Genomic DNA, 14,183 nt, shown 5'->3' on the forward strand with positions numbered 1-14,183 from the left:
TTTATTTGTGTATGTTTTCACATAATGCTGTCTGATCTGTCCGTCTCTGTATGACATCATCCTATTATTGGTCAAATAAAAAGTATTGAAATGAAAATAAACAAATCCAGTGTCATTAAAGCCCTGACATCTTCCCTCCGCCCCTCCAGGCCTGACGGAGGAGACGGTGTGCGTGGGCGTGGCCCGGATCGGCGCCGAAGACCAGGAGATCCGGACAGCGACCTTGCGCCAGCTGACCTCGTGTGACCTCGGCGCTCCGCTGCACTCGCTGATGGTCACGGGACAGCTCCACCCGCTGGAGGTGGACATGCTGCGTCTGAGTGCAGAACCAAACGCCCTGGACCACCTGAGGGCCACGGACGGCTCCACCTTCACCTCCTAACTCAGACGGCCTGCAGGGGGCGCCGTGCGCTGCTCAAGTAGCAGACAAAGTGAGTTTGTGTCAAACTAAAGCTAATCAATGTAACAGTATTTGATCAGTGATCGATCAGAGATGTTTGGTCTGTGACCCCAGAATAAAGTGGAGGATGTTAAAAGTCAGAGGTCACCCAGTTTGTTTCATTCGCCCTGCAGACCAATCGGCCTTCTGGTCGGAGTTTGGGTGGGGAAGCAGAGGAGAGGATTGTGGGAAATATGGTGATGTCATTGAATAAACAGTGAGGAACCTCCAGCTCAGTAAAACAGAAAGATTTATTACAGATAAAAAAGAATGAATTTAGTTTGGCACAGAGAAGCATGGAGGGACGACCAATCAGCTCGCAGCTCTGCCACATGATGTCACTCTGCTGACCAAGGTCTGGATCTCCACAGGAAATGGACTTGGATTGTCACTGATTAATGATGAAGGCACTTACCCAGAATGCTTTGCTCAGGTTAAAGTGGGGCTGCGGCTCTCAGACGCAGACGGATCATTTAAAATGGAATCAAAGTGGAGGAGGCGGGGCTTATACCAGTTCATCCAGGAAGCACCAGAGTAGAGCATCATTGGAGATCAGTTCTAGCTGTCCACCCCCATCCCCCCGCCCGGCCTCAGTCTGTCCTGCAGTACAGCTTTGGTCCAGGGTCCAGGGTCCAGGGATCAGGAGGACCTGGAGCAGCAGACTGAGGGCTTTGGTCCCAGGAGTCTGGAGGAGGAGGAGGAGGAGGAGGAGGAGGAGCGTCTACATGGCAGCCGTCTCCACCTGCACGTACAGCTGACGTACTCCTGCCTGCACACAGAGGACACGCAGGGAGTGACCTTTGACCTCAGCATGTTTCCGGGCCACGTTAGACTCAGATGAAGATCAGGACAAATCTACAGAATCTGAATGAACCAAACGTGACTTCAGCTTGACTTTAGAGTCATGAACGGGCGGCGTGGTGCCTTCAGGTACCTGTGTGAAGATGTGGTGGGTCTGGCTGAGGATCCAGCGTGCGTCTGCATCTGGCGCCACCAGCAGTTTGAGGGTCCCGATGTAAACGTCGGTGCACAGAGTCCAGAAGTGGGGCTCCTGAAGGTTATACACGCCCTGCAGCTGCTGCACCTGAACGCACCACACACAGGTCAGGACAGACCAGAGAGACAGCTGACTCATCAAACACATGGGTCTGAGTTCACTCACCCTCTGGTAGCACTCAGGGAGGGCCTGGTCCAGGGAGGGAGGGGTCCTCTGCATCAGGATCCGGATGGACTCCCGCAGTAACGGCACCACGCTGCAGTCGGGACAGGGTCAGAGGTCAGAGGTCAGACTCGCTGAGCAGGGCTGACCTGAACTCAGCAGCCAATTGGAGAAGACGTGGCAGTAGTTTCTGACTCTGAGGCTCCACCCCCTCTAACCACACAACCTGGTGACTCCCAAAAACCAAACGCACCCTCATCTGGTTCATCTGAAGTACATGGATCTGTAAGAACACGGTGCACAGTGCGTGTGCGTGTTTGGTGCTGGCTGAGCGTGGCATGTGCGTGTGCCTGCAGTAACCTGAGGCGTGCGGTTGGTTCTGTTGGTTCTGAGCTCCATTATCAGATACTTCACATTACTGCTGACCATTTTCCAGATGAGTCCTGGACTTGTGGATGATTTCTTCCCTCCATGTGCAGGAATGTACATTTAAACTGAATGATCTCAAACATGGAAAACCACTGGAATGTTTTCATTTTTGACCCTTTCATCCCTGAAGGAAAAGAAGGAGAGCAAACAGGAAGTCTGCACTCACTCTGCATTGTTCGCTGCTTTCCTGTCTGAAGCTTCTGCTCCTCAGCAAACACATTTAACTTCTTTAACTCTGTTAAGTTTCTGTTTGACTGACACACACACACACACACACACACACACACACACACACACACACACACACACACACACACACACACACACACACACACACACACACACACACACACACACACACACACACACACACACACACACACACACACACACACACACACACACACCTCGCTGACCGTTTTAGTCTTTGAGCCACAATTCAGTTGAGTTTTTCTGTCCCGTTGCCATGGCTGCGTGTTCTGCCTCTCCGTTTGTAAACGGTGAGGTCATGAATCTGAACCTTTGGGTCATGACGGTGTGACATGAACAAGATGGGTTGCAGTGGTTTAGGTGATTTCTGGTTCTGGTTCTCATTCTGCACTCTGACTGTTACAGTCCTTTGATAAACTTTCATCTTATCTTAGTTTGTAAAGATCAGCAACATTACTGAGGGACTGCTGCCACCTGCTGGCTGTGTGTGTGTGTGTGTGTGTGTGTGTGTGTGTGTGTGTGTGTGTGTGTGTGTGTGTGTGTGTGTGTGTGTGTGTGTGTGTGTGTGTGTGTGTGTGTGTCACCTGACTCCGATGAGGATGGAGATGAGCATGGAGCAGATGGGGTCGGCGATCATCAGGTTGTACTTCTGCATCAGCAGAGCTGAGATGATGACGCCAACGCTGCCCAACGTGTCGGCTATGATGTGCAGCAGGACGCCTGAGAGAGAGAGAGGGAGAGGGAGAGAGACACAGTTAAAGAGGTGGATCCTGGTTGAGCTACACACTCAAACTCAGTGTGTCGCATGGAAACAAAAATATTTATTATTTGCAATTTTTGGGATCAAAATGATCCAGAACTTTCCTCCAATCAATGAGTTAACCTAAGTGCACTTGTTGTGTTGGTGTGAGGTGGGCGTGTCTGTTTGTGGGCGTGTCTCACCCTGCAGGATCTGATTACTGGAGCCTTTTGCTGGCCGAAGATCTTCTGAGTGAGGACCAGAGACACAAACATCACTCAGCTGCTCACATTGCCATGACGACAACCCCAGCCATCTGAGTAAACATCAGCTAATCGCCATGTGAGGTCAATATCCAGCCAGACGTTTCCTAGCAACCATCCCCGTCTGCCGATGGCCTGTTGAGGTCCTCATCTACAGCATGAGACCCTCCGGCCAATCAAACTAGCTTGTTGAGGATCAGACAGATGCTCACCGTGGGAGCCCGGCTCCTCGTGACCACCGTGTCCGTGTCCGTGGTGACTGTGTCCGTGACCTCCGTGGTCATCGTGACTGTGTCCGTGTCCGTGGTCATCGTGACTGTGGCCGTGTCCTCCGTGTTTGGACATGTGGTCGTGTCCTCCATGACTGTGGTCCTGATTTACACTGCCATTAAACAGAGAGTGGCTGTGACCGTGACCTGAGGGGGGAGGGGGTTAGGGTTAGAGCTACACTGAGGCTCTACAGAGCTACACTGAGGCTCTACAGAGCTACACTGAGGCTCTACACAGTTGGACGTGTTACCTCCCTCTCCATGTGAGTGGCCGTGGCCACCATGCTGGAAAACGAAGACGCCAACTAAATTGACCAGCAAACCAGCAACAGAGACGGGCAGGAGACGCTCGTGGTGAATATCAGGAGGCTCCAGAGCTCTCTGAGACAGACAGACAGGTCGTCAGACAGACAGACAGGTCATCAGACAGACAGGTTTACTCAGCACTGCTGCTCCATGAATCAAACTCGTGTTCAAATCTAAAGAAGCTGTGATGACTGTAAACATCTGTGTGTGAGGAGCTCCATCATGGTGCTGCTGCTACTGAGGTGTGTGTGTGTGTGTGTGTGTGTGTGTGTGTGACACTGCCCCCACCCTTTACCTCCACTGCTTCAGAGAAGATGAAGAATGCGGTGAAGATGAGGAAGAGACCATTGACGAAGCCTGCCAGCACTTCTGCACGCACGTACCTACAACAAACAACAAACATGACCTTTGACCCTGTACAGCACTCACTGTGTGTGTGTGTGTGTGTCAGACCAGAGTAATGGAGGTCAGAGTGAGGAGTCGTACCCGTAGGAGAAGCTGTCGTTGGCTCTCCACCTGGAGATGACTGAGGCTGCCAGACCAGCCAGCAGAGCCGTGCAGTCAAAGAACATGTGGAAGGAGTCTGAGATCAGACCTAGGCTGAGAACACACACACACACACACATATCAGGGCTCTGCACATAGAGCTGTATGTAACACACACACACACACACACACACACACACACACACACACACACACACACACACACACACACACACACACACACACACTCACTCACTCTAACACATACGTGGCACATCCTGGAGCAGCGGCAGAGCAGCTGTGTTCGCTCACCTGTTGCTCCAGATTCCGTATGTGAGCTCCACGAAGGCGAAGGACAGATTGAGACACAAGAAGCAGAAGAGATTTCTGGACGTTTTATCTGCGAGGATCGACCTGAAACACAAAACACACGAAGATGTTCACATCCCAGCGCACAGGCCGACGTGAGACACACTGCCACCCGTAACCTTAGTGACCACACAGAGCTGACGACGCGTCTGAACAAACGTCTGATGAACATAAATGAAGTTTAAACTGCCGATGTGTGATTTATTAGCCGGCCAGCCGGTTAGCATTAGCATTCCACAGGCTGGAGTCACAGCTGGTTAGCCGCAGTTAGCTCTAAACCGGCGCCGCTTACCTGAACCACCCAGAGAGTTTAACCAGCAAGTTGAACTTGGCGGGTTTGTACTCGTCGTCTTTTATGGATAATGGTAACATTTTAACAGCCCAACACACACACACATACACTCACTCACTCACTCACTCTATGGTCTCGCAAATCTAAGCTAGCTTTCAACTTCCTCTTTGGTCCGCTTACAAAATAAAAGCGTCCCCTCGATGAGCTTCCGTTCACTGATAAGTCTGACTCATATTTGTCTCTTTACATTTCCCCATTTTTGGTTTTCAAATGAAAATGTTTCTCTGTTTGATTTTGTTTAGTTGTTGATGAATACTTTCCTTTTTATATTTTATTTCTGTGACGTGTGAAGTAGCTGGAGCGGCGCTACATCTTTACACAGATCAGTAGTGAGCTGTGTGTCTGTGTGCGCGCATGCAGGAGCAGCTCTATGCAGACAGAGAGCTGGTGGAGCAGCGAGCAGATGAGATCCTGAGCGGCGCTGAGGACTCTGATGTGGGCTTCCTGGTGGTTGGTGACCCGTTTGGGTGAGTTCAGACTGAGTCATGTTCATGTGAACCCTGACATGTTTGAGATCCACACGGCTGTGGCTTCTCGTGTTGCATGATGGGAAGGCAGAGAGACACGCAGGGCCTGCTGCTCTGCTGCTCTGAGGCTCAGAGGAGTGAAGCTGTGTCGGTCCAGGCTGGAGTCCAGCTGCAGACACAACACAACACGGAGCTCCAACATGGAGCTTCCTCAGACAAACAATATCACCGAGGGGAAGAAGTGCTTTGAAGAGTTGTTGCTGCTGTTCAGGTTGTGGTGGCCATTTAGAGAACTTTTGCTGCAGGTCATCTTGGCGTCTTCTGGTCTGACGAAACGTGTCGTAATGTGTCGTAAAACTTGCAACATTTGTCAGTTAACTGTCAGACTAAGCAGCAGCTCCACTGGACCCACCTCCAGTGTTTGAGAAGCCGTTTGATCATCTTCTACTTGATTGTGTGGGTCCAAAGAGTCAGCTGGGAGTAAGGTCTGTACTTAGTCCTGCTGTTTTCCCCAATGAAATAAAGCCAGAAATAAAAGCTTTGACTTCCTGTTTGACCTCCTCTGGTGTCCCAAAGGTGCAAAGCCCTGTGCTGTAAAAGATAAAGTAGTAAAACACTGAAAGCAAACAGGAATTACAGATAAAATATGAAGAGGAAGATTCAGGGGGATCCAAAGCTTCTGTCCAAACACAGCTGCACTTCATCAAACTGAGCTGTTGCGTTCATGCTGCTCTGAGTCTGACCAGCAGATGGAGCTAAAGCCCAATGGACCGTCCAGGAGTAGAGTCCAGCAACAAATGCAACAAATCATCTTTGTATTCAGGATGTTACAAACGTTACACAATAAAGCTACACACTGTACACTGTGTGCTCAAACGGACAGATGTACTAATGTCAATATGAGAGACATGAACGGTCAGAGGAGATGAGACGAGCTGTCTGCCGATGAAGGTTCATCAAACGTCCTCCACAATGGGCCCTAGAACCTTCTCAAGGCCTCCACTCAGACCCCATGAGAACACCTAGAACATCCCAACAACCCTTCAAACATCTCCACCAACCCCTGGAACCTCCAACTCAAGGACTTCTGGAGCCATTTCAAAGTCCCCATAAAACCTTCAGAGTCCACAGAACTCTCTTAACGATCCCTTTAACCTCCATTAACCCCGACAACTTACTCAGTATCCACATCACCGTTTGACCCCTTGAACTTTTCAAGGGCTGAAAAGACTCATAAAAGTCTTGTCAGCCAAAGGTCCCATAGAACCCCTTCCAGAACTGCTAAGGTTTTTCATGGACCCCAAGAACATTGCATCACCCGTTCAACTCTTCCATTGAAGCTATTGAAGGACCCCTGCATTCCTCACAAGGACCTCCAGAACCCTATAAGAACCCCTGGAACCACAGCCAGTTACCTTCATGTGAGTCTCTTCAACTCTGAGGACCTCCTCAGGGATTTAGATGGAAACCAGTGACTCATTTCATTAATACATCATTCAGTAGTTAGTAATTCATTCACTGGTACATTAAGCAATAACGTTCAATCTATCAATCTGTAAAGCAATCAGTGGATTCATTAGGAAATCAATAATCCATCTGATGTTGGTCTGCGTAGCCTTTGTGTTATAAAAGTGCAGTGATGTGTGTTTCTGTGGTAACACAGAGCTGATCAGCTTCAGGGCCTCAGGAAGTGCACAGTGATTGGAGGGTTAAAGGTCAGCGCTCCTGCTGTCAGAGTGAAGATGGAGCGAGATCCTCCTGAACCAGAGCTCCTCCTCTTCACCTCCACCACAGCGTGTGGGGGTCTTCAAGACAGGAAATGCCAGCAGAGCTGCGATTAAAAATAAGGAGACGCAGCAAAAAGTCTGTTCTCTCACTCAGCACAGTCTTACACAACAACAGACAGAGGTCAGAGGTCACAGCAGGACACAGCAGAGAGCCTGAAAAACAGCAGACGGAAGTTCAGACTCACGTTTATCTTCACTAAGCAACTTTCAGCCCAGAAACCAACTGGATACAAGCTGGAGGAGGAGGAGGAAGAGGAGGAAGAGGAGGAGGAGGCGGTTGATGATGATGACAATGATGATGGCTGATGTTAATCTTCAGCTAGCCACAGGAAGGTGTGTGTGTGCGTGTGTGTGCGTGTGTGTGTGTGTGTGGAGATCCACATTCACTCCTGAACATGTTCCATCTCAAGCCAGGAAAGAGAGAGAGAGAGCGCTTCAGCTCAGTGAGTTGTCATGGTTACCAGCTGAGACGTCTCCATGGTTACATTTAATGAAGGCAAACCACACAACATTAGCATTCAGGTCAGATCAGTGAAACAACACAGAAACACCAAGTCCATCTGAAACATGTGGTCGTTACTTTCAGTCTGGACGCCTTGGTCTCCTCCAGTTACAAGGGATGATTGATAAGTAATGAGCCATGTCTGAAGAGGCCACATTAGGTTGGATTGGAGCTGGAGGGGGCAGAATATTCACACACATTAAGCTTAATAAAGACACTCTGCTGCTGCTTTGGGATTCAGATCAAACTGTGGCCCCAAAACCTGCTCCTGTGACAGATCATCATATCCAACATCACATTAAAGACAGGCTGAATACTTGTTGCCCTCATGGCCTAAAGTCAGACTGCTGCACAGCCACGACAGTGTTTACCAATATGATGATGTCATCTCCACGCTTCACCCTTCTGCTGGTTCTCCAGCTGAGCTCCAGTGTTTCTGTGGTGGAATGGAAGCAGCCACAGCTCCAGGACCAGCAGGAGCTGTGGACGGGGTCAGATGAAGCAACGTGTTAGGTGTGACATCATGTCAGGATGCTGTATCCATGTTTTGAAAGGTCTGGCACACGTTGAGGGGCACGGTAGCCCCCCCGCCCCCCTGCTGTTGTGACGTGGTGTCCTTGTCTTAGGGGGGCACATGCTCGGGTGTTGTAGCTACAACACCAGTGTGTGGGTCAGGCTGAGGGGGGGGGGGCAGCCCGGGCCAGATGGTAGAAGCCTTTCTTCCTGGATCTCCTCAGGTAGTCCAGCAGCAGAGCAACACCTGCCAGTCCAGCGGCAAGACAAACCACAGGGATGATGATGATGATGCTGAGCTCTGGAGAAAGAGTGCTGCTTCTCCCTGCATGACAGTGAGACAGCAGTCAGACAGACAATGAGACAGGCAGACAGGCCTTTATTTAGATTTTGCACACTTTGTTAAAGGAAACAGATTTGTCAAATCAGCGCTCAGTGAGCATGAGCTCCCACAGAGCAGCAGGAGGGCTGACGGGCCGCTCCACTCCTGAGGGTCAGAGGTTCTGACCTCTGCCTGGGGTCCTGGACTCTAAACACACAGTGAGATCAAACCTCTGCTGCTGTGTGAAGTCAACGTGAGAGAAGAAGTGAGAGACAAACGTCAGCAGCTTTCACATGTTGGACAGAAAGCAGAAGGAAGAAGTGAGGAAGCTGTGGAGGTCCTGACTGGATAACAGAGACCAGAGTGTGGCTCTGCAGGGGGACACAGGGGGACACAGGGGGACACAAGGGGACACAGGGGGACACAGGGGGACACATGAAGATGACTGAAGCTACAATCAGCTAGGAAAACACAAGTGAAGGTCACTTTGGACCTTTATGTACTTATGCTGTCATGTACTGTTCCCCCAATTGTGTGTACTTCATACCCCCCTTATTGTTTGTACTTATCTTGTACTTATTAGCTTTCTTGCATTCTTGCACTTTTTTCATTCTTGCACTAGTGTGGTGATTTCTGATTCCTGGCTCTTGTCTGTCATGCTGTTCTGTAACTGTTGCACAGTCATTTCCCTCGGGATATCTTATCTTATCTTATTATTATGTGTTCTCAGTCTCATATTTGCTGCCAACGCAACGAGCACTGGAAGTCCAAAGACAGCTGGACAGACAGGTGGACAGACAGGTGGACATATGGATCACACTTCCTCCCACTTCCTGTTTACTACTGAGATAACTTGATGCTTATTTGTCTGAGGATTGTAACCTCAGACTTTAGTTTACTGTGATCCTCCCTGATATCAAACTTGACCCCATAACAAACATAGAAACCACCAGAAAGGTCACGCCCTCTGACCTCTGACAGTGATGGAGGCGTTGACCACTTGGGAGCCGTACTGGTTGGAGGCGTGGCACTGGTAGAGGCCGGAGTCGTCCTTCAGGGCCGAGGACAGGTTGAAGGACGCGGAGGAGTTAGCGGTGTGAAGCTCCGCCCCCTCCTGGCCGCCCCTCCTCAGCAGCAGCGTCGGGGCGGGAGCTCCTTCAGAGCGACAGGAGACCAGCACCTCCTGGCCCTCCTGCACCTCCAGGCCTGGACTCACAGTGATGGAGGTGTTGGTGGGCGGAGCTGAAACACAAACAGCCCACAGTCACACTCTGACCCCCACACCAGAGCTTGGTCCTCCATTATAAGGGTTGACTGATAAGAAGTGAGCTGAAACTCCTGCACAGCTGATATGATGTCATCATCTGAACACTGCTGCTGCTTGGACACTCAGCATCAAACACGATACTTTGCTTTTTCAGGAGGAGCTGGACTTTCAGTCTTGTGCAATAATATGAGCAGGTCAAGCCTAAACACGTGCCATGACCTCTGTGTGACCTCTGTCATACAGTCAGATACAGATGAAGCTCTGGAACATCTCAGCACGGGCCTGGAATCTCTCACACTTTCAGTTTTGGACTCCCTGCTGGTCTCCTGGTGTCTTCACCCCCCCGTCTCCCTGTGATGTGTAGGAGGATCTGGTTCTTCTCACGGAGCCCCGGCTTGACCTCGCTCTCCTCCGTCCTGTCCCCTCTTCCCTACGGGTGCCAGAGTTTTTCCCTCGCTCAGATTAAAGACAGACTGCTGTATGCCGGGACACTCTAGCAAGAGTTTAACCTTTAACCTTTGATCTCACGGCTTATAGCCGCGTTCAGCTGAGTTAAATCTGTCCAAACAACATGACCTCTGCCTTAGTGCTGCTGAGCACGCAGGAAACCATCCTCCTCCACTCACTGGATGATTCAGAGCTGAACCCCGCAGGACCAACAAAGTCTCACATGACAAACATCTGTGATCGTTCTAAGATCTGCAAGACAGAAATAAAACCACTTCCTGTTCCGGACTCCGTGAGAGATTTTCACTGTGGATCGTTTCACTTCAGATTCACCAAACAGGAAACGCACCATGTTTATAACCACAAGCTCCACCCCACCCCGTCCCTCCTGAGGGCCCGTGTCTGTGATGGTGGTACTCACAGTAGACGTGGACCTGAGTGTGTCTGGTCTTGGTGACAGAGCCACACTCGGCCACACAGCTGTATCGTCCCTCGTCCTGCATGTCCAAGTCCTCCAGGTACAGCAGGGACATGCTGTCCTGCTGATCCATCCCCGACTGGACGGACGTGGACAGCAGTTTCTGAGGACTCCTCCAGGTCAGGACTGTGTGGAGACAACCTGAGGCCCTACAGGTCAGGAGTAAACCTGATCCTCTTTCTGCTGCTGCAACCGGCGGCGTCAGCTCCACCTGCAGAGCTGAAAGGAAACTTCTCATTACACATGAAGACATTTGTGAGGGATCAGCTGAGGTCAGAAGAGGTCACGCCCTCTGACCTCTGACAGTGATGGAGGCGTTGACCACTTGGGAGCCGTACTGGTTGGAGGCGTGGCACTGGTAGAGGCCGGAGTCGTCCTTCAGGGCCGAGGACAGGTTGAAGGACGCGGAGGAGTTAGCGGTGTGAAGCTCCGCCCCCTCCTGGCCGCCCCTCCTCAGCAGCAGCGTCGGGGCGGGAGCTCCTTCAGAGCGACAGGAGACCAGCACCTCCTGGCCCTCCTGCACCTCCAGGCCTGGACTCACAGTGATGGAGGTGTTGGTGGGCGGAGCTGCCAGAGAGACAGACAGGTGTCAAAACACACGGACAGAACATCAGATCTACAGGACAGCAAAGCAAAGTTCTAGAAATGAGTTTTTAGAAAGGTTTTATTGTAGAGCGACGTGCTGATTGATGGTTGATGTGATGGTGAAGAGCTGCTCCATGTTCTCATCTTCATCACATCATGAATGTAAACACTGACTGACCGTGGACCTGGACCTCCACAGTGGCCGTGTGGTTCCCCTCACTGTTGGCAGCCTGGCAGTGGTACAGCCCGGTCTGGTTCAGGGTGGCGGGCCCGAGGTGGAGCTGCGAGGTCCGGCTCAGAGGCGCCCCTGCAGGCCCGGAGCTCCAACTGATCTGAGGCTCTGGGTTTCCTTCAGCGGAGCAGGAGAGCGTGAGAGAGGAACCGGACATCACTGTCACCCGGTCTGGTATCGCCGTGACAACAGGAGCATCTGCAGGGGGGGGTGAGATGTTAACCCTCTCCTGTTCTGACATTTGGGCTTTTGCGGCGAAAGTTCTGGAAATTTTTGCGAGAATGGCTTCAGAAACACAAAAACTTTAGACTTTTGGAGTTTAACTCTGAAGCAGATAAACAGTGGAGCGCTAAACGTGCAGGACATATCTGTCGCCCCCACACAGTGAGCGTCCCACATGTCCTCTGCATCAGGTCCCTAACCCTCTAACCCCTTAAACCCTGGTTTGGGTTCATGGTGACCCTCCACATTCTGGCAGGATGAGTTTGACACACAGGAAGTGTAAGTGGTGATTGGACGTACAGCGGGGGAGCAGGGGGACGCTGGTCTCTCTGGTCCTGTCCTCGGCAGCCAGCCCCTGCAGGTCCAGCGTGGCCCTGCAGGTGATGTTCTCTCCTCTGTCCTCTGTGTTGGGGGTGAAGCTGTACAGGACCAGGACAGAGGTGGACGTAGGAGTGAAATCAGAGTTTGTCTGCATGAGGTCATCTCCTCTCAGCCAATCAAGGGTCAGCAGCTCCACAGGGTAAAGGTCAGACACCTCACAGAACAGGGTCGCCTCCTGACCCAGCCTCAGCCGGTCCTGGCCACGGATCACAGGGGCCTCTGGGAACGCTGGACAACAACCAGGAGACACAAAACACAGATGGATCATCTCACATCACGGGTGCTCAGTGTGTCCAGCAGGGGGCAGCACACTGACCGGAGGGGGGGGAGGAGAGAGAGAGAGAGAGAGAGAGAGAGAGAGAGAGAGAGAGAGAGAGAGAGAGAGAGAGAGAGAGAGAGAGAGAGAGAGAGAGAGAGAGAGAGAGAGAGAGAGAGAGAGAGAGAGAGAGAGAGAGAGAGAGAGAGAGAGAGAGAGGTCACTCACAGTAAACTTGAACAGAGGCTCTGGCATGTTTGCTCTCATGCCCACAGCTGACTTTGCACAGCAGAGTGGCTTCATGGTCGATCATCACAGGGTCAAAGGTCATCACAGACTCGGCCCCACTGGTGTTGACGCTGCCGGTCAGTGGTTTGTCCCCCAGCAGTGTCCAGGTGAGGTCGGCTTGGCCGGGACAGTCGTGCACAGAGCAGCGGAGTTGTCTGCGCTGGCCCAGTCTGAACAGAGCTTTCCTGGGCTGCACCTCTATGTGCAGAGCCTGCACACTGAGCCACAACAACACACACACTGCACAAACACACACAACCTGAGATGAACGTGTCACATGGAGAGTCAGTCTCACTCCCATCAAACTGTTACACAAAGCTCATATGGCCACCAAACTAAAGTGCAGACCGACTCCACTGGACTCTGAGGCACGGAAGAGAAAATGATCATTCTGGTTGCCTCAACTGCTGCTGCCATGGCAACGGCTCCATTCCACCAGCAACCAAACTCATCGCCATAACTGCTGAAATCTTACTTTTGTATTTATTTCTCTATATTACGTCCAGATGTGTTCAGTTTGTTAGTTTACACTCAGTCTGTATAGATCTATAGAATGATCTATGAAGCCTTCTCTGGGTCATGACACCCCTTGGGGTCACGACCCCATGTGGGGTCACGGACAGGTATGAGCAGAAACATTCAAACACATTAGAAACATCTGAAAGCATTTAGTTATTAAGTTTCTTCATGGTTTTCTTCTGTCTGATGTTTGATTGAGTCATAGGGTGAGCAGAGCCACACGACCTCTGACCTCTGACCTTCTATCATCACCATGATTAACAAAGTGAGTGGATTGTGGTACCTGTGTGCAGCTGAACAAAGGTCCTCCTCCCAGGCAGCAGGTCCATGTCCTCCCCCAGCAGGCCAGATGTTTGTGAGTGAAGCAGAGGAGCGTTCCTTTGTCTCGACGCCTTTAAGGCTCCAGCTGCTCTCACAAAACCTCTGAAACGGGTCAGAATGAATGAGTCCTCCTGCTGCTCTGCCTCCTTTTATCCCTCGCTCCGTCTCTCTCTCTACCCCTCCCCCCCCCCTCTCTGAGGTGCATCCTCAGACCCACAGCGCCCTCTGCTGCCCACAGACCGTCCATTTCCTGTAGAACACTGTGGCTGAAACACAGCGAGGGAGTCTCAGCTTCAGGCTCCTCTGAGGTCTGCTGCAATGTTTACAGAGTCAAACTCAATTATGGCTCAAAGATCAAACGCTCCAAATAAACCAAAGCCTCCAGATGATTGTAGATGATTGTAGGTGCTGGGACATTAACCCTTCACACTTTAAACAGTTCAACCGTCCATCTGTGGGGTCAGCTGAGGGTTCGGTGTGGAGATGGACCTCACTGTGTGTGAGATAACACACTCACACCGGCTGCTGTGACGCTGGTGTGAGTGTTTGAGTAGCGACGCCGTGTGACTGATGAT

General features: G+C 51.2%; 3 protein-coding genes across 4 annotated transcripts in view; 1 reads left to right on the forward strand and 2 right to left on the reverse strand.

The window, feature by feature from the left end:
- Window positions 1–540, forward strand: part of dph5 (diphthamide biosynthesis 5) — a 4,131-nt gene extending 3,591 nt beyond the window's left edge. Inside the window, 1 exon segment of the mRNA XM_076171929.1 lies at window positions 150–540. Coding sequence (XP_076028044.1) covers window positions 150–382 — 233 coding nt within the window. The 3' untranslated portion in view covers window positions 383–540.
- Window positions 541–672: 132 nt separating this feature from the next.
- Window positions 673–5,142, reverse strand: slc30a7 (solute carrier family 30 member 7). 2 transcript variants are annotated; one of them, XM_076171928.1, is made up of 11 exons: window positions 4,962–5,142; window positions 4,613–4,714; window positions 4,301–4,414; window positions 4,110–4,197; window positions 3,760–3,889; window positions 3,452–3,655; window positions 3,180–3,221; window positions 2,822–2,957; window positions 1,602–1,692; window positions 1,374–1,523; window positions 673–1,208 (listed from the first exon to the last, which is right to left on the reverse strand). In XM_076171928.1, exons 1-11 carry the CDS (start codon window positions 5,039–5,041, stop codon window positions 1,161–1,163), a joined length of 1,185 nt encoding a protein of 394 aa, XP_076028043.1. In that variant the 5' UTR covers window positions 5,042–5,142; the 3' UTR covers window positions 673–1,160. The 2 variants fall into 2 exon arrangements, with proteins under 2 accessions (XP_076028043.1, XP_076028042.1); XM_076171927.1 differs by having other exon boundaries at window positions 3,180–3,224; window positions 4,962–5,141.
- A 2,490-nt stretch (window positions 5,143–7,632) lies between these two features.
- vcam1b (vascular cell adhesion molecule 1b) lies at window positions 7,633–14,168 on the reverse strand. Its single transcript, XM_076171926.1, has 8 exons — window positions 13,571–14,168; window positions 12,709–13,008; window positions 12,144–12,452; window positions 11,568–11,819; window positions 11,102–11,371; window positions 10,748–11,023; window positions 9,585–9,854; window positions 7,633–8,615 (listed from the first exon to the last, which is right to left on the reverse strand). Exons 1-8 carry the CDS (start codon window positions 13,614–13,616, stop codon window positions 8,449–8,451), a joined length of 1,890 nt encoding a protein of 629 aa, XP_076028041.1. The 5' UTR covers window positions 13,617–14,168; the 3' UTR covers window positions 7,633–8,448.
- Between the last annotated feature and the right edge of the window lie 15 nt (window positions 14,169–14,183).

This window comes from Genypterus blacodes, unplaced genomic scaffold (assembly GCF_046128005.1).
Source record: "Genypterus blacodes isolate CSIRO-AG114 ecotype Tasmania unplaced genomic scaffold, CSIRO-AGI_Gbla_v1 ptg000276l_1, whole genome shotgun sequence".
Taxonomy (NCBI): Eukaryota; Metazoa; Chordata; class Actinopteri; order Ophidiiformes; family Ophidiidae; genus Genypterus; species Genypterus blacodes.